The sequence below is a fragment of the Acomys russatus genome, chromosome 17, assembly GCF_903995435.1.
Source record: "Acomys russatus chromosome 17, mAcoRus1.1, whole genome shotgun sequence".
Taxonomy (NCBI): domain Eukaryota; kingdom Metazoa; phylum Chordata; class Mammalia; order Rodentia; family Muridae; genus Acomys; species Acomys russatus.
The window spans coordinates 61674237-61702182 of NC_067153.1; the positions used below are offsets into that span (position 1 = coordinate 61674237).

At 48.5% G+C, this 27946-nt stretch overlaps 1 protein-coding gene across 1 annotated transcript; it reads right to left on the reverse strand.

Moving 5' to 3' along the window:
- Positions 1-69: 69 nt before the first annotated feature.
- Cers5 (ceramide synthase 5) lies at positions 70-27702 on the reverse strand. Its single transcript, XM_051160343.1, has 10 exons — positions 27488-27702; positions 13307-13412; positions 9884-10014; positions 8816-8873; positions 5224-5274; positions 4646-4738; positions 3649-3777; positions 3450-3556; positions 2577-2733; positions 70-395 (listed from the first exon to the last, which is right to left on the reverse strand). Exons 1-10 carry the CDS (start codon positions 27685-27687, stop codon positions 180-182), a joined length of 1248 nt encoding a protein of 415 aa, XP_051016300.1. The 5' UTR covers positions 27688-27702; the 3' UTR covers positions 70-179.
- Positions 27703-27946: the final 244 nt, after the last annotated feature.

The following is a 27946-nucleotide window of genomic DNA, read 5'->3' on the forward strand; positions in this document are numbered from 1 at the left end:
AATTGTGCCCTAACCCAGTTGATGAAACTCGTGCATATGCACAATGCACGCGCACAAACATACAAACACAGAGAAATAACATTACCAAAGAAATGAGGGGCATTAAATACAGAGTGGCAGAGTTTCTTTAAAACACAGAACTACTTGTTTCTTTGGTTCCTCGGTGCCTTACAGTTCTTCTAGTCACAGGAGTGTAGGTGTGGGGAGGCCCCAAAGAGTGGGCTGCTAACGGCCTTACGAGTCCCATGCTCTTCAGCCCAGTGGCTGCCTCCCGTATGGCCATTCAGGCAGTTGGCACCGTTGCTGGAGCTGCTGCTAGGGAAGCTGTGTGTGGGGGGGGTCTCATCTTCATCTTCTGAGCTGCTCTCCACATCACTGCGATCATCCTTAGACACCTGAGTGGGACAGGACCGAAAACAGTGAGCAACAGCGTCCCAGGGCAGGTTAACCTCAAGCCCGCCTTTGTACTGTTCCCACTCTAGCCTATGTTCAGGTGACAGCCTACGGTACTGGACCGGCGGTTGTGATGGTGAGCAGATTTTGCCTGCTTTCTGTTTTGCTCTCCTCTATCCCATTCTGTGCCAGCAAGGCTGCTTTGATAAAGGGCATAGGCTAGGAACAGCCTGGGAAAACAACCACTCACTCTTGAGTCCATGTGCAGTTGTGAGGGAAACTCCAGAACCTTTTCCCCTCACTCACAAGGAAACAGTGCACGCGAGCGCCACTGTGCTTTATCTCTGATGATTGTGGACACTGTATTTATTCAGCCTGGTTATCCTGACTCTGCTATCACTGGACTCAACAGGACATTCTGGCATCACCAGGACACAAAGTAAGGGATGGGTAGGCAGTCAGCGTGGAGAGCCTTCCCAACCCCATCAGCACCTGTGCTTTGGTTTGTATATCCCCCTCCACCCCCCCCCACCCCCCGCTTTGGTTTTTCGAGACAGGGCTTCTCTGTGTAGCCTTGGCTATCCTGGACCAGCTTTGTCGACCAGGCTAGTTTCGAATTCACAGAGATCCACCTTCCTCAAAAGGCAGAGTACTGGGATTAAAGGTGTGCACCACCATGCCTGGCTTGTTTTGTATTTTCAAATGAAAGTTTTGGGTTAAGGTGGTGTTTTCCAATGAGTCACCACCCTGCACATCAAAGGGTTTCAAATTCTACATATTAGGCCATAAAAATAGAGAAAACCCGGTGACACGTGTTAGGATAATGACCCCTATAACATACAGTGACAGACAAACATCATTTAAAAAGCATTAGTGGTGAAGGAACATGGCTACAGCTGCTGTTATAAAGGAAGGCAGCAGGTATTTGCTTCAGATGAGTTCTGTGGCTGACTAGCTGTTGACTCCCAACTCAAGACAACTGTGCTTACCTCATGTCAAGGGGATTCCCACCAGAGGGCAGAATGCCTCCCTAGTGAGGTGAGGGAGAGGCTTAAGAGGCAAAACACATTAGAGACTAGACTTAATCCTGCCTTAATTTGGGGAAGGGACCTGGTAAGGTCAGCTCCAATCAGCAATAGCCGCATAGTTAGGTGAGTGAGCACGTTCTGAGACAGCTGGGACCAGGAAGGACAGTGGGAAGAGGAGAACACATTCAGTCAGGTGCTTCTCAGTACGACCAGTACAGATGCACTTACATGCAAAGGGTGAGACCGTCCAGCTCCCAGCAGGCATAGAGAAAAGGAAGGAGGTGAAAAGAGCAGGAGGTACAGAGTCGGGTCTGACCCATCCTGGGTAGGTCACCTAGTCAGAAAGAAAGGCAGGGACGAGAGATGTCCAGTAGCTACAACAAGACGCACAGGCGTACCACACAAGTTCTGAAACCAATTACTGCATCACAAACAGCGACAGCAGAAAGTGGGTACCCAGGCCACGCTCCCTCTGTACAGTCTGGAACGTCCCACTTGGGGTTCTGCACAACTGGCAGCTTTCTTGCTTGACCCCAGTGTGACTGCTTTAGGATGTGCAAATGTCAGTCACGTTCTGTCATTAAGCAGCTCCTCTCAGGGCCAGAATTAGCTACGTGACAGAATGCGTGTTCAGCATGCACTTAGAGGCCCTGGGCTCAGCTGCCTAAAAGGCATGGCATCTTTCCTGGCCAGTTTTGCACTAAAACACAGAACTTGTCAGTGCTCTCTCAAGACTTGCTTCAAATGGAGTGAGGCAGGTGCTTAGCTCCCGACAGAAACCAAGGCCGCCTTAGATTAGCTACATTAGATGAACTCTGGCTTCCCAGGCTGTAGCCTCAGCTCTGCATCCAGAGCCACTCTCTTGTTTCTGCTTCATCTCTGAGACAGGGTGTCAAGCATTCCAGGTTGGCCTCAAACTTACTACATAGCAAAGAATGACCTGAACTTGTAGTTTTCCTGCTTTACCTCTCTAGCACAGGGAGTATAGGCACACATGCCACCATGCCAGGTTATGTGGTACTAGGATCAAAGTCAGCTTGTCACGCAGAACTGAGCTGCACCCCTAGCCTGCAGGGGCCTGCTTGTGTAGCTGAGGCTCCCGGACTGACAAAGGACAGCAGAGCACGCATACAGAGGGACAGGCTTCATCCTTACCTTTCCCTGGATCAAGGCTTTAAAAGCAACTCGTGCAATTAGGTAAGACCAGATGATGTGCAGAAGCTGCAGGACCAGGAGGAAGCCATTGAAGAGCCACCAGGAGGAGTAGGGCCCGATGATCTCCCAGCTCTCAAAGAGGGTTGTGTTCAGAATCCTGGAAGGAGACAAGAGTCAGAGGCTGCAGCCAAGTTAGGCACACGGAAGAACGGAGCCCCAGGGCGTCGGCGCCTTGCTCCTTCCGCACACACCTTAAATTCATCACAACAGGGATGACATTTCCTAGGAGAAAAGAGAGGAGCCTGAGGTGTCTTTACCTTCTGAGACAAGGGGGGAGATGAAATCGTAGGAAGAGACGGGCTGTCTTACTGCTAATCACTGCAGACCCGCACATCACACAGCGGGACAGCGGGAGGCCTGCATCTTAGGAGTGACTTAGAGTCTTAGGTGCAGAGGATGTGAGCGGTTGATCTGCAGAGACTAGGCAGAATTTCCACCAGTCACTGACTTTCTAGTCCAGGCACTGAGCGCACAGGGAAGTGTGCGCACATGTCTTCCGGTGAGGACGAGGAAGCGGCATAGAGCAAGACCAAAGCAAGGGAAGCTGGGAAGCTGGAACAGTGCAGAAGAGGGCAAAGGAGTGATAAGCGACTTCAGCCGAGATGAACAAGAAAAGCCAGAAGCCAGTAACACCCACACCCTGACTCACTAGAAATACTGCCTAAGGGCCCCAGGTCCACAGGGCTGGGCCTCAGTGAGGAAAGGGCAGGGCACTTGGGTTCTTAGTGTGCGACCGGCAAGAACAGAGTAGAAAACTAAGTTGGCAAAAGGCATCATTAGACACCTACCATCGCTCACAGCCTTGGAACTTACCACAATGGGTAGACCACTAGACGAGTGACCATAAACACTGCACCAAAGATCACAAACAGGGTGTCACAGAGCCGCTGATGTTTGGCATAATTGGCCAGCTTGGCAGCCTGGACAAAAGATAAAAATGGAGTTGGGAAGAAAGTTCTCACATGTCAGGGAAGGGAGCGAGGAACAATGAAGCATCAAGGCCGGTCCTTACCTCCAGCAGGAAGTCTGCCAAGTCATGCAGACACAAGACCAGGGTTCCCACTCGGATCATGTTGTTGACATAGGAGAAGGTGATGAGTGTGACGGCGGCCAGGTGATGAACAGACATGATGAGGAAGTCCTGGGAAGAAACGGCAGCAAAGGCTGCGCTGTCCTCGGGTCTAACCCTCTGGCTCAGCAGTTAAGAGCACTTTGGTTCCCAGTGCCTATGCCAGGTGGCTCTCTACTGCTTGTAACTCTAGTTCCAAGGGATCTGACATCCTCTTCTGACCTCTGTGGGCATCTGGACACACACGGACACACACACACACACACACACACACACACACACACACACTAAAATAAAGTGCCAGAGAACTGCCTATCAGCTACCAATTAATCTTTTTTGTTGTTTTTGGAGACAGGGTTTCTCTGTGTAGCCCTAGCTGTGCTGGACTCACTGTGTAGACCAGGCTGCTCTCCATCTCAGAGATCCACCCGCCCCTGCCTTCCGAGTGCTGGGATTAAAGGCGCATGTGCCACCACCCAGCAAGAATTCATTACATAGCACCTGTACCACCCTGAGCTTTGGTATAAAAGAACAGGAGGCTGGGCGTGGTGGCACACATCTGTAATCCTAGCACTGGGGAGGCAGAGGCAGGAGGATCTCTGTGAGTCACGGCCAGCCTGGTCTACATAGTGAGTCCAGGACAGCCAGGACTACACAGAGAAACCAGGAGGGCTGTTGGCAGAATCTGGCAACACCTTATCCATAGCAAAGAGGGAAAGGAAAGAGCGAGCTTATCTGCTGCCTGCTGCCCTCCCCACTGCCCCCACCCCACCCCCATGGCCCTGGCCATCTGACACACATTCATTGTTAGTTATATTTCATTTCTGAAAACATCATGGAAAGCTAGTGACACCCCCCCCCCACGCTCCCTTCTCATGAGGGAGTGTGCTGCGACGGTTGTAACAGAGCTGGTAGCGGGCGCTGAGGGTGACGTCCTTACCTTTCTCTTAACATCTATAAACTGAGAAAACATCAGAGACCAGTAGAAAGCCAGCTGCGTGATGTAATAGTAGTAAAACTCTGGCAAGAGCGGCTGCAAGAGAGAAGAGCAGTTGGCCAGGCCCCCTGGGCAGCACGCGCGCTGTGCAGCCCGCCCTCCCCCTCCTCACGGCTGCCCAGGGTCATCAGCCTTCTCTTCATCTTGGCTCTCAGCTTCGCACACTGCAGCCCAGTGTGACTGGGATTCTGGGCAGAGTGGCCTTCGCTTTCCTTCTCCCTCCACTCTCCACTCCCCTGAAACCTCACAGTGCAGACTAGAATCGAGATGCCCCTGTGAGGATTCTAATAGCTCCTGAGGACCCGGAGTCACGGAGGACCTTTTCAACTAACACCAGAGAACTGCTCTTCGCTCCAGCACAGCAGGGCCATGCAGACCCAGGACCTGGACAGCAGCTCACTTGGTATTTCTGCCTTGGATATGTGACTCACAGTGTCAGGGACAGTGCCTGCGCTTGCCGTCCTGGCCCACGATGCACTGTCACCCCCCTTTACCTTACACAAAGACAAGCCCAGACCTACCTGATAGGGGTAGTTCTGCCAGCACTGTCGGGTGTCCCACAGCCAAGGCGTCTAAGGAAAATAAAACACAACAGACAATCCATGTTGGCTACAAGATCTACCCTACATAGTCCTTTCTCTCGCTAAGCTAGGGCGTTCAAGAAAGAGGACAAGTAGGTGTGTGGCGTACCAGCAACCCCAGCAGTGTGGGAGGCCTAGGCTGCAATGTCAGGTTAGCCAGTTTGAACCACAAAGCAGGCTAACGGCCAGCCAGAGCTACCTAGCAAGAGTCTGTCTCAAAAACCAACAGAACAAAACCAGACCACTGTCACAACGGAAGATGCAAAAAAAGGTGAAGGCGGTTCAGGCTGGCCTTGAACTCAGAAACCCTCGTTGGCACCTTTAGCCTCTGAGAACTAGATTTGACCTGGAGACTAGTCTGCTCTGCAGTGAGCTCTGGACCAGCTGTGGTCACACAAGACCTCGTGTTACTAAACCATGGGACTACTGTGAGTTCTAGGCCAGCCTGTGCCGCAGAAGCACTGGGAGCCCAATTCAGGTCTTTGTGCTTTGACAGGAAGCACTTTACCAACTCAGTTACCTCCCAGGCACAACATTTAAAAAGCTAATTTGTTTACTTATTTAAATGGCGGGTACACACGTTGAGTCTGTGCGTGTGAATGGGTGCTCAGAAGCCAGAAAAGGGGATCAAACCCCTGGAGGCGGAGACACCCTGAGCTACCCTGAGCTAGGTGAGTGAGTCAGCTCAGATCTACAAGAACAACGTGCTGCAGCCTTTTTTCTTTTCTTTTTTTTCCCCCAGAGGCAGGGTTTCTCTCAGTGTGCATTTACCAGTATGTCATCCTCAATGCTAGCCCCTGAATTTTAAAAAGATGTGTTTTTAGTTTATTTATTTATGTACATGAGTGCAGGTGCCTGCAGAGACCAGAGGTGTTGGATCCTGGAGGTGGAGTTACAGGCGATTCTGAGCTGTCTAACTGCTGGGACCTGGATTTTGGTCTACTACATCAGCAGTATGTATTCTTTTTCATTTTATTTTATCATTTTCTGTGTATGGATGTTTTGCCTGCATTTGTTTGCGTATCACATGTGTGCAGCGTCCACAGAGGCTAGAAGAGGGCTAGAGATGGATGGTTGAAGGCAATCATGTGCGTGCTGGGAATCGAACCCAGGTCCTCTGGGTGAGCAGCCACTGAGCCATCTCTATCACTAGCAGTAGTGATTCTTTTTTTTTTTTTTTTTTTTTTTTTTTGTTTTTCGAGACAGGGTTTCTCTGTGTAGCCTTGGCCATCCTGGACTCCTGGACTCACTTTGTAGACCAGGCTGGCCTCGAACTCACAGCGATCCGCCTGCCTCTGCCTCCCGAGTGCTGGGATTAAAGGCGTACGCCACCACGCCCGGCGCAGTAGTGATTCTTAACACTGTGCCATCTCTCTGGCTGCCTCTACCTTATTTTATTCTTTTGTTCTGTTCTGTGACAGGGTGTCACGACCCCTCCAGTAGAGTCTGTGTGACAAATGTTACTGCAGAGCCCGAGGCGACGGCCCCTACTCAGGGAGAGCCTCCTGGAACGGGTCTGATGCTCCTGCCAGGACTAAATGACTGCAGTTTTTCTTCTCATCTGTTTGGAACGTCCTGTTCTTCTGACCTACACTATCATATCAAGAACTTTTCAGGGGCTGGAGAGATGGCTCAGTGGTTAAAAGCACTGCCTGCTCTTCCAGAGGTCCTGAGTTCAAGTCCCAGCAACCACATGGTGGCTCACAATCATCTGTAATGTGATCTGATGCCCTGTGCTGCAGATAGGGCACTCATATGCAATAAATAAAACAAATAAACCGTAAAAAAAAAGCAAGAACTTTTCAAACATAATTGTGTTGCTAGGAGACACCTTAACTTGAGACTGCAGCCAAGGGTCATTCAGGTGGTGTTACCACCAAGTTCCGCTCCACTTGTTAAGAAAAACATAGCTAAGGATTAATCATGACATGAGAACACTGACCTTTGATAAAGAGGCACACGCACTGATACTAATCTAATGACTTAGGAATGATGGTTCAATATTGATGACAACATCATTACTTTGCATCCTATATTTTGAATTGTGTGTGCCTAACTTCCTTGAATGAAAAATAGTGTAACCACATAAACACTCCCCATTTCCAAAAAATGTGTATAAAAACCTAACTTGCTTGCCTACAAAATACACTCAGATTCAAACACTACCCCTGGTTTGTCTCTGTCACTCACCTATCTCTGCCCACCGACACTTTGAGAACTCTCGTTCCCAAGTATCTATACCTGACTGAGTCAGTCCGTGGCAACAGGACTATGTAGACCAGGCAGCCACCAGAAATCTGCCTGCTTCGGCCCTCTGCTATGATTAAAGACATGGGCTACCATGCTTGGCCTAATTTATTTTGTAACCTTATTTATTATTAATGTGTGTGTGCCATGGCACTTATGTAATTTATGTTCTCCTTCTATCTCCTCTTCTCTCTCCCCCAAACACAGTTTCTCTGTGTAACCCTGACTAGCTTCAAACTCAAACATCTGTCTCCCTCTGAGTCCAAGTGCTGGAGTTAAAGGCGTGTGCCACCACACCTGGCTTCTTTCTCTCTTACTATATTTTACAGCCCCTTTTTCTTTTTGTTCCTTTTTAAAAGATAAGAGCCAGACATGGTGGTGCACACCTGTAATCTCAGCCATTGGGGAGGCAGAGGCAAAAAGCAAAAAACTAAAACCAACACCAAAACAAAACAAAAGACAAGCCAGGCGTGGTGGCACTCACCTTTAATCCTAGCACTGCACTCAGGAGGCAGAGGCAAGCAGATCACTGTGAGTTTGAGGCCAGCCTGGTCTACAAAGCAAGTCTAGGACAGCCAAGGCTACAGAGGGAAACCCTGTATCAAAAAAAAAAAAAACAAACAAACAAAAACAAAAACAAAACAAAACAAAAGACAAACAAACCTCATGTTTATTTTTTTACAATTTTTAAAAATTAAAATATACAGCCATGTGTAGGGGTGCACACCTTTAATCCCACCACTGGGAGGCAGAGGATCTCTGTGAGTTTGAGGCCAACCTGAACTATGTAGTGAATTCTAGGACAGGGCTATATAGAGAGGTTCTGTCCTGAAAACACCAAAAATATAAAAATGTATCATTGTATTATTCCCTCCCCCAGTAACCGCTGCCTGGTGCCCTCTCAGTCCATGCCTCTTTTTCTTTCTTTATTACTGTTACATACATGTATATACCTATATAAACAACTTGCCGAGTGCATTTAGTGCTGCTTGTAGCAACTGACTTCAGAGCTGACTGCGGCTTGTGGATAACCATCCCTGGGGAAGACTAACTCCTCTCTCGGTGGCATCAGTGGCCTGCAGGCTCTGTGTAGAGTGGGCCCAGGACCTCAGCCCCTTTTCTGCATCCTAATGTGGAAAGCTTACAGACTTTAAATTTCCTTTCTGTTCAAAGTCAAGCATATGTGGAGGAATGAACAGCTGAAGGTATTTAATGTTGACTTCTAGAAACCAAGACATGGAGACAGGATTAAAGCCCAGAGAGAGCACAAAGAGCTCAGACTTACCCGCCAGAGGAATCCAAGGCCGTAGCAGAACACACATAAGTAGAAAGTGAATCTCCACCTGGGCGAGTAAAGAGCAGAGGTTGGGTAAATGGCTACTCTAAAACACCCCCGCGCACACACACTCAAGGTTGGGGATCAAGATCGCACACTGGGACAAAACTGACCTCTGAAAGGCCAGCGCCAGCTCCGAGCCTCTGTTCACAACAGGTTTCCAAAGAATATACTGGCCTGATTTTTCCTTTCCTACTAGACTCCTTCAGTGTACTCAGTTTTCAAATTGCATGACAGTGATTACCAGCCATTTCTAGAGAATTAAAAACTGATCGCTAGGCAGTGGTGGCGCATGCCTTTAATCGAAGGTACAGGCAGAGGCAGGAGGGCCTCTGAGTTTAAGGCTAGCCTGGTGTGCAGAGTAAGTTCCAGGAGGGCCAGGGCTACACAGAGAAACTTGTCATGAAAAACAAACAAACAAACCCTTCTGTGATTTCAAATACAGGAGGAGAAGTTCCCACAGAACTGTAAGTAGAGCGCATGCTGGTCCTACTTCTGTCAAGGTGGGTAGGGGTATACATACCTACTTACATAAATGCAGTTACTAGAATTCACCTCCAGTCCATTTTAAGAGGTTTGTTGTTTTTTTGAGACAGGGTTTCTCTGTTTAACAGAGCCCTGGCTGTCCTGGACTCAGGCTTTGTAGACCAGGCTGGCCTCGAAATCACAGAGATCAGGCTATATCATTAAAGTGTGTGTGTGGGTTGGCATGGTAGCACACGCCCTTAATCCCAGCACTTGGGAGGCAGAGGCAGGTGGATCACTGTGACTTCGAGGCCAGCCTGGTCTACAAAGACTAGGACAGCCAGGGCTACACAGAGAAACCCTGTTTCAACAAAACTAGCACATAAGCTCTATTTCAATTGTACCTTGGCTTTTACATTTTTATCTTGAACATTAGAATCAGACATACCTAGTCAACTGAGGGTTTTATCCTAATAGTGAACTAATTTCCCCACAGCAAACAGCCCAACTGTGCCCCACCCGTCCCAGTCTCTCCTCCCTATGCACACATACATGCTTTCACAGAATTTAGTGAGCGTTGGAGGCTTGCCCTGATTCCTTCGATGGCGAAACCAGCATTGGATTTTTCGGACATCCCAGTCCAGCTGCTTTGCCAGGCCCTTCAGCCTTTTCTCGTCAGGGTACTGTGGAGGCAGAGCCAGAGTTAGAACACACCTTCTCCACAGACTCCCAGAGAATTCCCTTTACTACCTGAGTGGTAGAGCGGTGACAACCACAGTGGCTCAAGTGCATTTACCTGTTCCATGCTTTATCCCCAAATCATTTTTTAAACAAAGCCACTTTATTTTAATTAACTTACAAATAAAGACATCACACAGCTACTTTAGGAAAGTCAAGCATTTGCGAAGTGTCAGACTCTACACAGCCTGAGGAACTTCTGTCCAGTCAGAATGGCAACTCTAAAGCAATTGACCTTGACCTTGACCTTTAACATCAATTCATTTACCCAACACACGCGCACGCGTGCACACGCACACTGTGTACGCACATAAAAAGAAATTGTAATGATTTTATTTTCCCCCTAATTTCAACTTGAAAATCACTTTTTTAGTAATAAATAAATAATTCCTATCTTACACATTTTTGTTTAATTTTCTCTCTCCAGCACAAGCTGAGTTAACAAGGGCATTCAAAATACAAACTGGAAAGCCGGGCGTGGTGGCGCACGCCTTTAATCCCAGCACTCGGGAGGCAGAGGCAGGCGGATCGCTGTGAGTTCGAGGCCAGCCTGGTCTACAAAGCGAGTCCATGATGGCCAAGGCTACACAGAGAAACCCTGTCTCGAAAAACCAAAAAAAAAAAAAAAAAAAAAAACAAACTGGAGGCTGGAGAGATGGCTCAGCAGTTAAGGGCACTGGCTGCTCTTCCAGAGGACCAGGATTCAGTTCCCAGCATCCACATGGTGGTTCAAACAATCTGTAATTCTGGAACCAGGGATCTAATGCCATCTTCTGGCCTCTGAGGCCACATGTACATGTGTAATGCACATTATATGCATGCAGGCAAACTATCCATACACATAAAAATAAGAAATTGTGGCACTCTGCTGGTTAAGGTCAAAGTCTGACATTTTCAGATAACCACAGAGCCTGGTTTATAACTGTGGACTCAGCGGGTTCCTCTCTTCCTCTGATCTGGGGCCCCCAGGTCCCCTAATCAGTGTCACATGGCCCTCAGCGATTACACGCCTGACCATTTCCTGATAGAGCCTGTTCAGCAAGCATGTGGAGATTCCTGGAAACATCCCACCTCATGCTTAGGAGACCCTGACCTGCAGCAAATGGCCTTTAACAGTACCTGGAAGCTCTTCCCCCAACCATAGGATAATACTGTGTTCTCCTTCTGATAGGACCCTGTGCTACTACATGTAAAGGAGGTGTCCCGGCACCCCTAGGCCCAGGGAGTCAGACACATTCACCTCAGACCCCTCCCTACTGCCCAAGGCGTATAAATCCGATTCATGAAAATAAAGGTTAGCTGGCTTGCCCTCTCAGGCTCAACATTCATCCATCATGACCATCTGAGACTCCATGCTGGGGAAGAATCACCGCTGGATGGCCAGGCCTTGACTTCCAGCCAAGGCAGCAATGGTTGAGCTGTTTTGCCTGCTCCTGAGGCCCCCAGGCCTGTGACTCATCAGACCTGCCTTCTGGGGCTTCTGTCTGCATCTGTTGCTATTTAACACAGAAGGTTACTCAGAGCTGTAACACTGCAGTACAGCCACAACTGTAACACTGCAGTACCCCCACAGCTGTAAGGCGGCAGTACCCCCACAGCTGTAACGCTGCAGTACCCCCACAGCTGTAAGGCGGCAGTACCCCCACAGCTGTAAGGCGGCAGTACCCCCACAGCTGTAACGCGGCAGTACCCCCACAGCTGTAAGGCGGCAGTACCCCCACAGCTGTAACGCGGCAGTACCGTCACAGGCTTCTGGAAGGCCTGGGTTTCCATTGCCTGATACTGGCAATTTCATTCTAAAGATTTACTTTTGTTTTTGTTTTTGTTTTTCGAGACAGGGTTTCTCTGTGTAGCCCTGGCTGTCCTAGACTCAACTTTGTAGACCAGGCTGGCCTTGAACTCACAGCGATCCGCCTGCTTCTCTGCCTCCCGAGGGCTGGGATTAAAGGCGTGCGCCACCACGCCCGGCAGAATTACTATTATTATTGGTACTGTATTTTGCCTGAGTGTGGGCCTGCACTAGAGAAGGGTTAAGATTTTTCAGGATTTGAACCCAAGACCTTTGGAAGAGCAGTCAGGGCTCTTAACCAAGGAGCCTTCTTTCCAGCACTGGCAATATTCTAAAAGAGCTAAACTGTAACACTCCATGGAAAACTCTTCTCACAGCCTGGCCTAGGGCATGGGCCTCACCCTAAAGCTCTACGGTGTTCCCAAGAAACAACTGGGGCCTTTGATCTTGAGGTTTGTTCTCATCCAGAAACAAGCAGCCCCTGAACTGACCTGCCCACCAAGGAGCCCAGGCTGGCCCACTGGATGCTGAATGACAAAAAAAAAAAAAATTAAAAATTAAAAGCAAACAAACGGCAGGGCCAGTTAGGTGGCTCAGCAGTAAAGGCACTCGCTGCCAAGTTTGATACCCAGGGCCCAACAGTGGACGGGTGGAACTGACTCTCAGAAGTTGTCTTCTGATTTTCTTTCTTTTTTTTTTTTTTAAAAAAAAGACTTACTTATTATTATGTATGCAGTGCTCTACCTGCGTATACACCTGCAGGCCAGAAGAGGGCGCCATATCACATTACAGATGGTTGTGAGCCACCATGTGGCTGCTGGGAATTGAACTCAGGACCTTTGGAAGAGCAGATGGTGCTCTTAACCACTGAGCCATCTTTCCAGCCCAGTCTTCTGATTTGCATACACAAGCTCAAAACAACAACAACAAAAACCACAAAAAACAGGCTGGAGAGATGGCTCAGTGGTTCAGAACACTCGTTGCTCTTGCAGAGGACCCAAGGTCAAGTCCCTGCACACACGTGGCAGCTCACGTCCATCTGTAACGCAGGTTCCAGGAGAGCTGATGTCCTCTTCTGTCCTCCACCAGCACCAGGCACACATGTGGGGCATATTACACACATGCAGGCAAAACATATATATATACACACAAAGACAAAACCCAAAGCACACAGGCCACTGGAACCACTCTCATCTAGATCAGAAGCCTGAGCAAGAAAGAGTTAAAAAAGAAAAAGACATGACGTGTGTTTGAGGAAGAAGGTGTGTGAAACCCAGGGATTCTGGCAGAAAGGTGTCTGGAGAGGCTAAGGTTCTCTACAGAGGCCCAGAGCAGGCCACCCAGGGTGAAGAGTCGTGGCTGCCTAGCCTTTCTTCCTGACCCACACTATTCCCACCCATGGAGACGTTATCACGTGGCTGCCCATCTCTTGGTCTCTGCTCACTCACCTTAGTAACAGACAAGAACACCTTCTCCAGGGTGGCGTTGGGCTCCACCTGGTAGACAACACTGTCCTCGATGCCAGCACGGTGTGCACAGGGCTTGGCAATAAATCTGTAACAGAAAAACCCAAGGTCCAACTCTAACCATGCTAGGCATGGTAAGAGAGTCCTCACTAGTGGATTAATGTCAGAAAACGTGGAAATACAGGACTAGGAGCCAGAAACGTATTATTTGGTTTCATATTCTGCATTGACTCATTTGTAAAGACTTCTACTTAAAGGGTAGATTAGGCCAGGCAGTGATGGTGCACTTGGGAGACAGAGGCAGGTGAGTCTCTGTAAGCTCAAGAACAGCCTGATCTAGAGTGAGCTCCAGGACATCCAAGGCTACCATCTTAAAAAACTAACAACAGGCTGGGCGCGGTGGCGCAGGCCTTTAATCCCAGCACTGGGGAGACAGAGGCAGGTGGATCTCTGTGAATTCAGAGGCCAGCCTGGTCTACAAAGCAAGTCCAGGACAGCCATGGCTACACACAGAAAACCTGTCTTTTTTTTTTTTTTTTTTTAAGGGTTTTTGAGACAGGGTTTCTCTGTGTAGCCTTGGCTGTCCTGGACTAACTTTGTAGACCAGGCTGACCTCAAACTCACAGCGATCCACCTGCCTCTGTCTCCCAAGTGCCGGGATTAAAGGCGTGAGCCACCACCGCCTGGCCAGAAACCCTGTCTTAAGAAACCAAAAAAACAAAACAAAACAAAAAAGGCTATGTGTGCTGGTATACTAGGTGGGGCATGCCTTTAACCCCAACACTAGGAAGGTAGTCAGACCCTGTTTTCCAGACACAAATAACAACAATAATAAAGGCAATGTATGGGAAAATCTCTCACAAGTGAAGTGTTAATAATTTTCCTCGCATCAGAAGGCCAAGGCAGGTGTGGTGGCACACAGGTTGTCTCCATCCATATGGGGGTGGGGGGAGGGGCTGATGCAGAAAGATTGAACATTTGAGGCCAGCCTGCAGTATAAAGAGAGATGCCCATTTAGCTTTAGTTTTCAGGGAGTGAAGGTGGTTTTCTTGATTTTTTTTTTTTTTTAATTTGTGTGTATAAGTCGTTTTGATTGCATGCAGTACCTGAAAAGGCCAGAAGATGGCATTAGAATCCTTGGAACAGGAGTTACAGATGGTTTTGAGTGCCGTGTTGGTTCTGGCAATCAAACCTGGGTCCTTTGGAAGGGCAGCTAGTGCTCTTAACCACTGAGCCAGCTTTCCAGCCCCCAGGTCATGTTGTTTTGTTGCTGAGGATTGAATCATTCTCAAATGTTTTTCATGCAACATCCAGGGCAGATATTCCCTTTCTTTTTAGATTGACTCATTTAATTTTACATGTATGAGTGTTTTGCCTGCATGCATGTATGTGTATTGTGTGTGTGCACCCGGTGCCCTCAGAGGTGAGAAAATAAGATCTGGTCTGATCCCCTGAAACTGATGGATGGCTGTGGACTATCATATGGGTGCTGGGAACCAAATTTAGGTTCTTTTAAAGAACAAAAGCTGTCTTAAGTGCCTGGCCCACATCTCAGTTGCTGAAGAAGACAGAATGGAGACTGCACCGTTTCTCCACCGTTTCTCCTCTCCTTGTTGGCATACGTATGACGCATGCGCGTGCACACGCACCAATGGCAACTTGCAGAGGTTAGAGACAACCTCATGCGTGGGTTCTTGCCTTCTACCTTGTTGGAGACAGAGTCCTTTTTATGTTTGCTGCTGTGTGCACGCAGATGGCCCGGGAGCTGCTCTGTTTCACTGCAGGAACACTGGGATTGCAGCAGTGCTTGCCCCGTCCAGCCTCATGCGGACTCTGGGGAGTAACGAAGGCCCTCAAGGCAAGGCCTTCATCTACCAAGCTGTCTCCATGGCTCGGGATTAAGTCCCCAGTCCAGCATTTATTATCTCTGATGATTAAGAATAAGAAATTTGGCTGGGCGGTGGTGGCGCACACCCTTAATCCCAGCACTCGGGAGGCAGAGGCAGGTGGATTTCTGTGAGTGCAAGACCAGCCTGGTCTACAGAGTCCAGGACAGCTAAGGCTACACAGAGAAACCCTGTCTCAAAAAAACTGGAAAAAAAAAAAAGACTAAGGAACTTGGGGCTGGAGAGATGGCTCAGAGGTTAAGAGCACTGGCTGCTCTTCCAGAGGACCTGAGTTCAATTCCCAACAACCACATGGTGGCTCACAACCATCTATACTGAGCTCTGGTGCCTTTTTCTGGTGTGCATCTATACACGCAGATGGAGCACTCATATACATAAATAGATTCTGTGAACCAGTAGGCAGTGCTCCCCCATAGCCTCTGCATCAGTCCCTGCCTGAGTTCCTGCCCTGACTCTCTCAGTGTAAGTATAAGCTGCAGTAAATCCTTCCCCCAAGTGGCTGTTAGTTACACAGTGTCTTATCACAGCAACAGAAACTCTAACAATGCCATGCAGTGATACCAGGCAGCTGGGCTAGAGAAACCTGTTCTGGTTCTACAGGATCTCGGTTTGGATGTGGTGTTAAGTAGCATTCAGAAGGGTAATCAGGGTAGCCATTTTGTTGTTGAATTTGAATCCATGCCATATCAGAGACCAAAAAGTTCCCTACCACATGTTCTTAGCCACATGGTTGTATGACAATCTCAAAGCAGAAGACAGCCTCTGTGTCTTTCTCTTAGCCCCTTAACGAAGTCCCTTCCTCAACCCAGAAGCACCTGAAGGTGCGTGAGGCTCAGACCTGCAGTCAGACAGACACTGTTAACTCAGAGGCCACAGGACATTAAACGGTTACAGAGTGGGAGAGCATCTATCAATGGTTATTCTATTAGTTACTTATTTTAAAACACAGTTATTCTTAATTATGGGCCCACGGAAGCCAGATGTATCAAATCCCACTGGAACTGAAGTTACAAGAGGTTGAGAGTTAGTTGCCCAGCACAGAGCTTCCCTGGAAGAGCAGTAAGCACTCAAAAGTACTCAGCGTCTCTCCGTCCCAACAAAGGGTTGTGCTTGGTTTTTATTGTTGTTGTTGTTGTTGGTTTTTTTTCCAAGATAGTTTCTCTGTGTAGCCTTGGCTGTCCTGGAGTCGCTTTGTAGACTAGGCTGGCCTCGAATTCACAGAGATCCACCTGCCTCTGCTGGGATTAAAGGCGTGCGCCACCATCGCCCGGCTTCTGTGGTTGTTTTTGAGGCAGATTCCCCCTTCTGTGTTCCTGGCTGGCCTGAAATTATGGAATTCAGGCTGGCTTTGAACTCAGAGATCTGCCTTTGCCTCCTGAGTGCTCGGGTTAAAGTCTTTACCCCCACAATCAGCTAAAAAAAATTTTTTTTGTTTACATTTATTTAGTGTACATGTTCCTGTGTGTGTGTGTGCATTGGGAGGATATATACCTTTGCCATGGCACACGTATGAAGGCCAGAAGACAACTTCTGGGAATAAGAGAATTGAGCTGAGGTTGACAAGCCTGGCAGTCACTTCACAGGATTATTTTAAAGATGAAATGACAGGATGTACAACTAGTCTGGTACCTAATAGTAAACATTCATTAACTGTAGGCTTTAATGAACTCAGGATATAGTTCAGTTGGTAAAATACTGTACCTTGTAAGTACAAAACTCTGGGCTTAATCTTCAGTACTGCTGTAATCATAGCACATATAAGGGAGCCAGAGAATCAGGGGTCCAAGGGTCATCCTTAGTATGCAGTAAGATTGTCATTTTCACTAGAAACAGATTATCTCAATCAGGTGCTCGCTACTACATTCAGCAGGACCAAGTAAGAAGTCTGCACCTCAACACCAGATGTGGTGGCACACACCTGTAATCCCAGCACTCAGGGAGGCAGAGGCAGGAGGATCTCTGTGAGTTCCAGGACAGCGAAGGCTACACAGAGAAATCCTGTCTGGAGAACCAAACCAAACCAACCAAACAACAACAAAAAAGAAGTCTGTAGCTTTCTCACAGGTAGAGCTAAGATGCTCATCATCTGTGCTATCTGACCATGGAACAGACTCAACAACCCAAAGCTAACACAGTTCATTTCTCGCCCTCATTAGTTCAGAGTTCAGTGAAAAACCACGAGGCCACTCTGGTCTACATAACAAGTTCCAGGCCAACCAGTGAGACCCGATCTTTGCGGAGGGGCGGGGAGGGAGAGGAGAGAAATTTGTGGCTGGGGAGCTAGTGCAATCAGTAAAGTGTTTGCAAGTGTGAAGACTCTCTGACCTACATTAAAGGAGAAAAGCAGCCAGGCACGGTGGTACACACTTGTAACCCCAGCACTGGGGAGGTGGAGACAGTCAGATTTCTAGGGCTTTTTCGCCAGACAGCCTAGCCTATAGGTCAGTTTCCAAGTCAGTGAGACCCTGTGTCAAAATCCACAGAGGATGGAACAGTGGTTAAGAGCACTTACTGTTTACTCTTCCAGAGAACCCAAGTTCGGTTCCTAGCACAATACTGAGGCTTGCAGACACCAGGACTCCAGTTCCGTGAGATTGGCACACTCTTTTGGTCTTCGTGGGCACCCCCTCCACACACACACAGTACACTTACATGTACACTCTTTTGTAGCCAGCTGTGGTGGTACATGCCTCTGATCCCAGTGCTCAGTAGGTCGGTGGATCTGAGTTTGAGGCTAGCCAGGGGTACATAGAAAGACCCTGTCTCAAAAAAGAAAACAGGGGCTGGAGAGATGGCTCAGTGGTTAAGAGCACTGGCTGCTCTTCCAGAGGTCCTGAGTTCAATTCCCAGCAACCACATGGTGGCTCACAGCCATCAATAATGAGATCTTGTGGACAGTCACGCAGGCAGAACATTGTGTACATAATAAAATAAGTAAAACAAAACAAAACAAAAAACCTTTTTTAAAGTGACTATTTTATTAGTGTGTGCAGGTTTTCTCCTTCGACCATGTGGGTCTCAGGGCGCAAACTCAGGCAGTTGAGTTTGGAGTCAGGTGCCTTTATCTGATGAGCCATCTTACCTACCCAGAAGTTGTACCATTCAGAAGGTCTGTAAAGCCAAAACTATCTTCATAATATTCCCCTGAATATTACTTAAGTGTGCAATGAGACCACACAGCCACATGGTGTTTCGTACTGTGATAGACCGAGTGAAAACAGATAGCAAGCATAGTATACAGGACTACCAAAATTACTCTTCTTTCTTTTTAGTTTGGAAAAATTATTTTTGACAGGATGTTAAGTTATCATGAACAAACTCATCATTATTGTAAATAATAAATGTATATATTCCATTAAAATTTTAATTTCTGTAGCAGTATACATGACTAGATCTTTTTTTTTAAAGATGCATTTATTTCCTATGTATACAGTGTTCTGCCTGCATGTACACCTGCAGACCAGAATAGGGCAGCAGATCTCATTATAGATGATTGTGAAACACATTGTGGTTGCTGGGAATTGAACTCAGAACTTCTGGAAGAGCAGCCAGTGCTCTTAACCTCTGAGCCATCTCTCCAGCCCACATGACTAGAGCTTACTCACATAAATACATTTTCAAGAGATCCTTCATGGTTGTTTGCTTTGCTGAGACAGGTCTTACTCTATCTGTAGTTCAGGCTGGCTTGGGTCATTTTGCTCCCAAGTGTTGAAAAAATTTTAGAGACTTCTCTTTGCGGATTGGGAGGCAGTGGCAGCTATCAGAGATGGCCTCAGGGGACAGTCCTGCCTTTCACCTTGTTTGAGACAGAGTTTCTTTTGTTAACTAATGTAAAAGCCAGGTTAGCTGGTCCACCAGCTTCCTGTGGCTCTCTGGGCTCCACCTCCCATCTCCTCTACCAGGTGCATGCTGGGATAGTGGGTAGGGTTTCCATTTGGGTTCTGGGGACCTGAGCTCAGGGTCTTAACTTGTACAGCAAGTGCCCTACCCACTGAGCTGTCTCCTCAGCCTGAAAATTACTTCGGGGGTGAGGGGGTTAAGTCAGGGTCTTACTGTGTAGCCCTAACTGGCCAAGAATTCATAGCAATGCTCTTCTTGGTCTCCTGCCTGCTGGGATTACAGCTACGAGCCTGGCCTGAAAGCGCCTCTTCTCACCCACTACCTCAAGAGCAAGTCTCGTGGGTCAGCCTGCGCTGTAGAGGTAATTTCATCCTGCCTTTTTTCTGGTCTCTTAATGCCTGAGTACGTTAGTCAGCACAAACCCACCTACCGCTTTGCTTCTCAAAACTAATAATGCCTTGCGTTTGTGATTTGCTCACCATCAGAGGCAGATGTGAACTATTCACAAACATGCAAAGTCTAGACTGTGCTTTTTAACCAGTGTTCTGTAGCAAGTCACACAAACAGGCTGTTACACTGAGCCTACCTTGGCTCTCAGGGTGGTCATGGGCCGGGCAAACTTGGGACCACTAAGCTAGTTATGCCGTCTCAGCCACACAGACAGTAAGATAAGCGTTTGTGAGTGAGAGATCAGTTGATATGTGCTTAAATGTGAAGTAAAATGCAGCTGTTCAGGAGACAGAGAAACTTGAAAAGCAGGCGTGGGCATAATATATACAGCAGGGAGAGGAAGGGTATATATATGAACATGAGTTATTTTGATAGTTAAATCTGGTTGTACACACCCGTAATCCCAGGACTAGGGGGTGGGGGGCAGAGGCAGGCGGATCGCTGTGAGTTCGAGGCCAGCCTGGTCTACAAAGTGAGTCCAGGACAGCCAGGGCTACACAGAGAAACCCTGTCTCGAGAAAACCAAACCAACCAAACCAAAACAAGAGAAATGAATAACGGAGTGTTGTGGTAATCGCACACTTTAATTGCAGCACTCCAGAAGCAGCAGGCGGATCTGTGAGTTCAAGGTCACACTGGTCTACAGAGGAAGGCCAACCAGAATCATGCAGTGAGGAGCCATGGACAGTTAGTCATGGCCAAAGGAGGGAGAGTTGCTTTCTCGAGTGGTGTAGCTGAAGTATGTTGTCCCTGTTCATGCAAGAAGCCCTAACTAAATTCAGTGAGTCGGGGCTGGAGAGACGGCTCAGAGGTTAAAAGCACCGACTGTTCTTCCTAAAGGTCCTGAGTTCAATTCCCAGCAACCACATGGTGGCTCACAACCATCTATAATGAGATCTGGTGCCCTCCTCTGGCCTGCATAATAGTCTTAAAAACAATAACAATAAATCTTAAAAATAAAAAATCAGAGTTGTGCGTGGTGGCATACACCTTTAATCCCAGCACTTGGGAGGCAGAGGCAGGTGGATCGCTGTGAGTTTGAGGCCAGCCTGGTCTACAAAGCGAGTCCCGGACAGCTAAGATAACATAGAGAAATCCTGTCTCGGAAAAAAACAAAAAAAAAACATTAAACAAACAAACAAAAACTCAGTGAGTCACAAAATAACAAAGAACAAAACAAAACAGAAAGTAAGACCAGATAGGAGAAAAGAAAAGTGGCTCAGCAGTGTGAGAAGGGGTGAGAGAGGGTAAAAAAACGATCTAATGCTTTGTGGGCTCAGTCAGTTGCCTCATCAACCCACAGCCTCCTTCCCAAGCAGCTGCCCTACTCCTACAGGGGCTCCCTCTGTAGCCCTGGGTGTCCTGGAACTCACTCTGTACATCAGGCTGGCCTCGAACTCAAGGGAGACTTTCCTGCCTCTAAGTTTAAAGGTGTATGCCATCACCGCCTAGTCAAAAACAAATCTTTTTTTGTTGTTACTGTTTTGTTTTGGTTTTGGGGAGACAGGGTTTCTCTGTGCAATAGCCCTGGCTGTCCTGGACTTGCTTTGTAGGCCAGGCTGGCCTTGAGCTGCCTCCCGAGTGCTGGGATTAAAGCTGTGCGCCACTGTGTGTTTTGCCTGCAGCTGGGTCTGTGTGTGCGTGCCTGGAGGCTGAGGAGTGTGTCAGATCCCCTGGAAATGAGTTGGGGATGGCTTCAGTCGTCACGTGGGTGCTGGGAACTGAACCCCGAAGCTCTGCAAGAACAACAAGCACCCTTAACCGAGCAGCTCTCCGGCCAAGCTTCAGTCTATGATTAGAGATTTCCTAGAAAGACTTAAAAACCACAACAGTCTGAGCTAATTAGTGGGAGACACGCTGTGCCTGTGAAGGAGTTCCCCACACGCTAAATTCCACAAGGAATATTCTTTCTAACCCCCAACCCCTCCTCTGGTGTTTGTCTTTGGGCACAGACCCTTTAGGCTAGGCCATCCTCAGATTAGTGATCTTACTTCAGCCTTGTAAGTGCTGGGATTACAGGCTTGTGGCATCACACTCAATTAGAAGTCTTGGATTTACAAAGACAGCACAAATGTGACTGTTCTCACTGCCCCTGGCTGTGCCGCTTTCTGTGCACATATGACTACCAACAAACTTGTTTGTTTACAGAGCATATTTAGACCGAAAGTAAAAATACAAAGCGATGGTTAGCTAGAAGTTACTGTCAATCAAATATTACTAAAAATAGAATATCTGGTGACCTAAATCATTCAGGGACTGATCAACACAGCCCTGAGTGCCCTCACTCACCCTGTCCACAGTTAAGATTTGATCTTGTTGCTGCTGCACACCTTTAGTCCCAGCACATGGGAGGCAAATCTCTGAATTTGAGGCCAGCCTGGTCTACAGAGCAAGTTCCAGGTCAGCCAAGGCTACACAGAGAAACTCTATTATAGCAAAAAAAAATTTTTTCATTTTCTTATTATATATACAGAGCTCTGCCTGCATGTATACCTTCATGTAAGTCAGAAGAGGGCACCAGATCACATTATAGATGGTTGTGAGGCACCAATTGGTTGCTAGGAATTGAACTCAGGACCTCTGGGAGAGCAGACAGTGCTCTTAACCACTGAGCCATCTCTCAGCCCTACATTACTGATTTTATTTGACAAATCTAAAGTACTAATCTGGCATGGTAGTGCACACCTGTAATTCTAGCACTCTGGAAATGAAAGCAGGATTAGGAGCTCAAGGCCCGCCAGGTTGAGCTACATAAGGAGTCTGAGGCTAGCCTTGGCTACAGAAGACTCTGTCTCAAACAAAACAAGACAGAAGTTGTGTAAGGGGCTGGCGTGTCCAAGTGTAGGCGATGCAGACGGTACAGATGGGATGTAGCTCACCGAGGGAGCCCTCGCCACACAGGCTTGTCCTCAGAGGCAGCCTGGGATACTAGAGACCCTGCCTCAATGAAACTGAAAACTGACGTGCTATTTTTAAAAGCCAGGGTGCACTTTGTACTGCCCTCCTAGCTCAACTCTTGAGTCTTCGCACTGCAAACCCCAAAAGCATGTGCAGTGGGCAACGGTCCCTGGACAGCAGTGTCTGGAAAGAGTTGTGATCAACTCCTTTCCCAGCAATACCTCACTTAGCTTCCCTAGTGAAAAAACTGAAACAGAGTCAAGTGCGAGTGGCCAGAACTCTGTATATTCTTTAGAAGAATTCAGAATAGGCAGATCACTCCTTCCCACTCGGTAAGGACAGTACAGATGTTGTTTCCGCTTTCTTTCATTAACCTCTTCTTTACCCATTTAGAAGACTCCACTATTGTTTTGAATCAGGAGGTGCCATGTTTGTTTTCAGTGACAGATGCAGTCTGTAGGAGAACATCAGGGCCTGATCTCAGTCATGGCAATATTGCTTGTCCACAGAACACCAACGCCTCCTGTGCAGAGGAAGCTGTGGAGAGACGTTTTTCCAGAGTGAGGAGGGACTCAGAGGGCCCTGACTATCTGGAGCTGACTGAGAAGTAAACTGTAGATACGATGGGGCCAAGGGACCATTTTTGCCAGCCTCACTCTGCTGATCTGGAAATGTCATTTAATTCTGTGGTTTGCAATTCAACTGTGCCCAAGAGAACAGGCTTCTGGAGGGGAGTGGGCGGCGCTCCTTACAACCCAGTCAGCACCCACGGCTCTTCCTCTCAAAGGCTCTGTTCCCTGTAGGACTCACCAACACTGGGCTAGAGAGGACAGATCTCTGGGAGAAGGGCAGCCAGGATTTCTTTTTTTAACTAAAAAGCGGCTGGGCCTAGTGGCGCACGCCTTTAATCTCAGCACTCGGGAGGCAGAGGCAGGTGGATCGCTGTGAGTTCAAGGCCAGCCTGGTCTACAAAGAGAGTCCAGAACAGCCAAGGCTACATAGGGAAACTCTGTCTTGAAAAACCAAAAAGAAAAAGAAAAAGAAAAGAAAACTAAAAAGCTGCACTTAGAGTGGGCATGGTGGCGCACTCCTTTAATCCCAGCACTCGGGAGGCAGAGGCAGCCGGATCTCTGTGAGTTCGAAGCCAGCCTGGTCTACAAAGCGAGTCCAGGATAGCCAGGGCTGTTACACAGAGAACTCCTGTCTCAAAAAAACAAAAACAAAAACAAAAATTGAGCTTACAGATCCAGAGCAGTGGCTTATCCCTGTGATCCCAATGATCAAGAGGAAGAGGGAGGGCAGCTTGAGGAAGAGAGAGAGCCTGTCTGTCTCGGAAACAAAGCAAACAAAAAGAAGATACCCCAGATGAAGTTTAAACCATCCTCTCAGATTTCCATTAACAATATAATAGTAAAGAAAAGAACAAACCTGGAGGAGCTACCGCCTGTGACAGAGCTGTCAGAGTGTGTAGAAGACAGAGGGGTAGAAAGTGCTCAGCACCAACACAGCACGGGGAGCGTGGACAACAGAGCACGCCAACGCGTGTGCACGAGGAGAGCCTTTCCAGCCCCTCAGTAAGAGCTCACTGCACACTGCAGGCCGGCCACTCTGGCGCTCCAGGCACCAGCTGCTTCTGGAGCTCTGGTTTTGCCAGTGCTGGAGACTGAGCCCAGGGCAAGCACTCCATCGCTGAGCTGTACCCTCAGGTCCACACGGGTGTATGCTCTTGAGCAAAATACATGATAGTGCTAGGTGTGGTGGCTCTTGCTTGTAACCTTAGCACTTGGGGCAGTGAGGGCAGGAAGATCACCAGAGTTAAAGGGCAAGCTGAAACTAGTCTGGACTGCAGAAGATATATTTTATTTATGGTCAGATAGGTTTTCAAGTAATCTCTATTAGGAGAGGCTCCAGCTCTCCAGGGAATATAGAAAGGGGGGTGGGGCGGGAAAGCACTGTGGTTGGTTCATGAGAAGGGAAGTAAGTGCGGCACAGCACAGCAGGCTGGACCTGGGGGCCTAACACTTGGGAGGCTTCTGAGCTCTGGGCTAGCCCAGACTACATGGCAAGACCTTATCTGGAGGAGGAAGCTTTTTATCAAGTAGGATAGGGTTAAGACACCTTAAAATATAAAACATAGCTCTTAACCCCAGCCTGGTCTACAAAGTCAGGGCTACACAGAGAAACCCTGTCTCAAAAAACCAAAAAAATGCTGGGCATGGTGGCACATGCCTTTAATCCCAGCACTCAGGAGGCAGAGGCAGGCGGATTGATGTGAATTCAAGGACAGTCTGGTCTACAAAGGGGGTCCAAGAGAGCCAAGGCTACACAGAGAAGCCCCATCTTGAAACACCTAAAAATAAATAAATAAATAAAAGTACTCCCAGAACTTGGGAGGCTAAGGATGGAGGAGCCTGTGAGTTCAAGGCCAGTTCAGCTGTAAAGTATCACAACAGCTAGCTTCACAATCAAGCTCCTGCCTCAAGCAAACAAAAACACCTGGAAGGTGGCTTAAGGAAAACAGTTTATCACACACACTGGGGAAATGAGCTTAATATTGATTGGGTCTAGTACCCAACTCTGAGGTGCTACGGATCCAAGTCAGTGCTGTACGGTGAGTACAGCCTGCAGCTCTTGTTAGACTCAGTTCACTGTCTTCAGGGCCTTGGCATCTGCATTCACCAGCCCACAACTGCTGTGCCATTTGTTTCTGGGAAGAATAGGTAGGATTTTGGAAAGGAGAAAATGCAGGAGGAACCACATTCCCAGTTATTCTGGATAGGCTTTCTGTTGTTGTTGACGGTGGTTTTCTTCTGCTTGTTTTGTTTTTGTTGTTGTTTTTTTTAGTTTTTCGAGACAAGGTTTCTCTGTGTAGCCTTGGCCATCCTGGACCCACTTTGTAGACCAGGCTGGCCTCGAACTCACAGTGATCCGCCTGCCTCTGCCTCCCGAGTGCTGGGATTAAAGGCGTGGGCCACCACGCCCAGCTGTGTGTGTTTGTTTGTTTTGGTTTGGTTTTTTGAGACAAGGTTTCTCTGTGTAGCCCTGGCTATCCTGGAACTCACAGAGATCCACCTGCTGGGCTGGCACAGTTCTTAATAGCTGAGCCCTATCTCAGCCCCTTGGATAGGCTTTTAATGTCCCTTAATTGTAGCTTCTGTTCCCTTTACGAGAAACCAGCACACAAAAGAGGAGCAGTCAATTCCAAGCACTCTCTGAGCACGGTGGGTCTCAAAGGGAAACAAATAGCAACAATGTCTCTAGGTCAACTTCTAGGTCACACAAGAAGCAAACAAGGCGGTTGTATTCACTACACAAGAAGGGTCCGTTAGGAGGCTTGCTCATCCCCGACACTGGAGAACCATGGAAACACACAGTGTTCTCCTGGGAAACAGTCCTTCCCAGTGGCTCCTCCAGGGAAGTCATCAGCCACAGGGGACAGCGACCTTTAGAATCCCAACCTTTAGAATCCCAACGCATAGCTTTTTTTCTCCCCGAGACAGGGTTTCTCTGTGTAGCCCTGGCTGTCCTGGACTCGCTTTGTAGACCAGGCTGGCCTCGAACTCACAGCGATCCACCTGCCTCTGCCTCCTGAGTGCTGGGATTAAAGGCGTGCGCCACCACTGCCTGGCTTCCGAATGCATAACTTTATCATATGTGGATGTTTAGCAATAGCAGAGGGAAGTCACAAAACTGGCACATGTCTGTCTGAAAAAGGAATATCCCTGTGACAATGAAAAAAATTTTGTACTGGATTGTCTGTTTTCTTCCACAGTCACTACATTTTGTTTTCAACCCTCAGATACTAAAGAAAAGAATGCCCAGGTCTAGTTTTCTCCTAAGTCTGCACCTCCACTTCAGGGATACTTAAAATAATGATGACGATCTTGAAAAACTATAAGTTCCTGGGGGCCCAGAAAAGGCTTGAATTTCATTTTCTACATTTACTTATTGTATATTTATTTTTGTACTTGAGTGTCTGGCACGGCATTTTTACAAGAGACAAACAGTATTAGTAATTACAGATAAGTGACTAGCTACATTAAAAAAAAAAAAAAAAAAAAAAAAAAAGTCAGGCGTAGACAAATTAAAGTAATCCAAAACAGTATTTCTGAGTAATGGATTATTTTGTCTGAACTACATCTCCACACTAGAAAAGAGCATTCTTGCATTACAGTCGTGTTTGTCTAGATAAAGTTTGTTTCGTTTTTTTCAAAAGACGCCTCTGCCTGCCTATGCAGAAATATTTTCTTGGAGTTTGAGTAAGCTTTATCAAAAACACAGTGCTATAATAAATCACGTCAAATCCTCTCTGAATAGTATCTTTTGGCAGCAGAAACGACCCACCATTCAAAGAAAGGGGGAAACTTAAGCACGGAGCACATGGTTAAGCCAAGTATTTTGTGAATACGACTTAAGAAGCTGTTTCACAAAGCTGTTTCCAATAAACCGCCATGCTCCAGTGTCTACAGAAAGGCCACTCCTGCTTTCTCAGGCCTCCAAGGCCCGCTGAGCAGTTCCTCTCGACACCTTCCCCAAACTTTGGAAGCCTCAGGCTTCGCCACACCCTACCCGAGTTAGACGGAGACTGTCATATTAAGGAACCCGCGCTAGCAAATCAGGGCTTTGGGCCTAACTGATCCGGTTCCCTTCAACTCTCAGAAGCTATAGTAACTTTAGGCAACATTGCATCGCCTGCATCACCTATGTCCCTCGGAAAGTCTGAGCACACAGGCTTCCGGGACCCCAACTAGTTCTGGTTCTCCTGGGCCCTTCCTGTTCCACGCGTGGGGCTCAGCGGGGACACGACTCACCCTTGGGTTCCTGGAGGTGGGGAGGCAGCCTTTAAGGTCCCCACCCGACTCTGGGGTGTGCACTGGAGGGGACGCAGCGCTCCCCTCGACCCTCTTCCGCTTGCCCACACCCCACACCCGCCGTCTGCACGCAGGCTCCAGGAGCGCGTCGCCGGGCCCGGAGCATCCCCCGCCGCGGCCCCGGCTCCCCCGCCCGGGCTTCCGGCCCGCTCGCCCGCCCGCCCGCGGCGCCCCCGGCCCTGCGCAGCGGCTCTCACCGCTCGAACAGCAGCCTCACGGAGAAGATGCCTGCCGCCAGCGGGAACACCCACAGTATGTGCCAGGCGCTCGGGTAGCGGTCGCCGACGCCGGAGCCCTCCAGGTCCGCCCAGCTCACGTTCTGAGGCAGCCAGAAGCGCTCGCTCCACAGCCAGCCCCACAGGAGGTCCAGGACTCCCGCCGCCGCCGCGGTCGCCATCTTACGCCTGCCGGGCGGCCACTGCCGCCACAGCCCCTGCAGCAGCCAGGGCCAACGGAACCCGCTGGGAGGCAGCGCTGGGGCGGAGCCCGGCCCGGCCTATGGCCACCCTCTTCCGTCCCCCGGTCCACCCAGCGGCCCAGCTGCCTCTCCTGCAGACGGGTCTCCTCCCCGCCCATCTCGCCTTCCCGCCCACTTCCCCGCCGCCCGAGCATCTTCAGGTGGGGCCCAGGCTGGGCTTGCTGCCTCCTGGCGCATT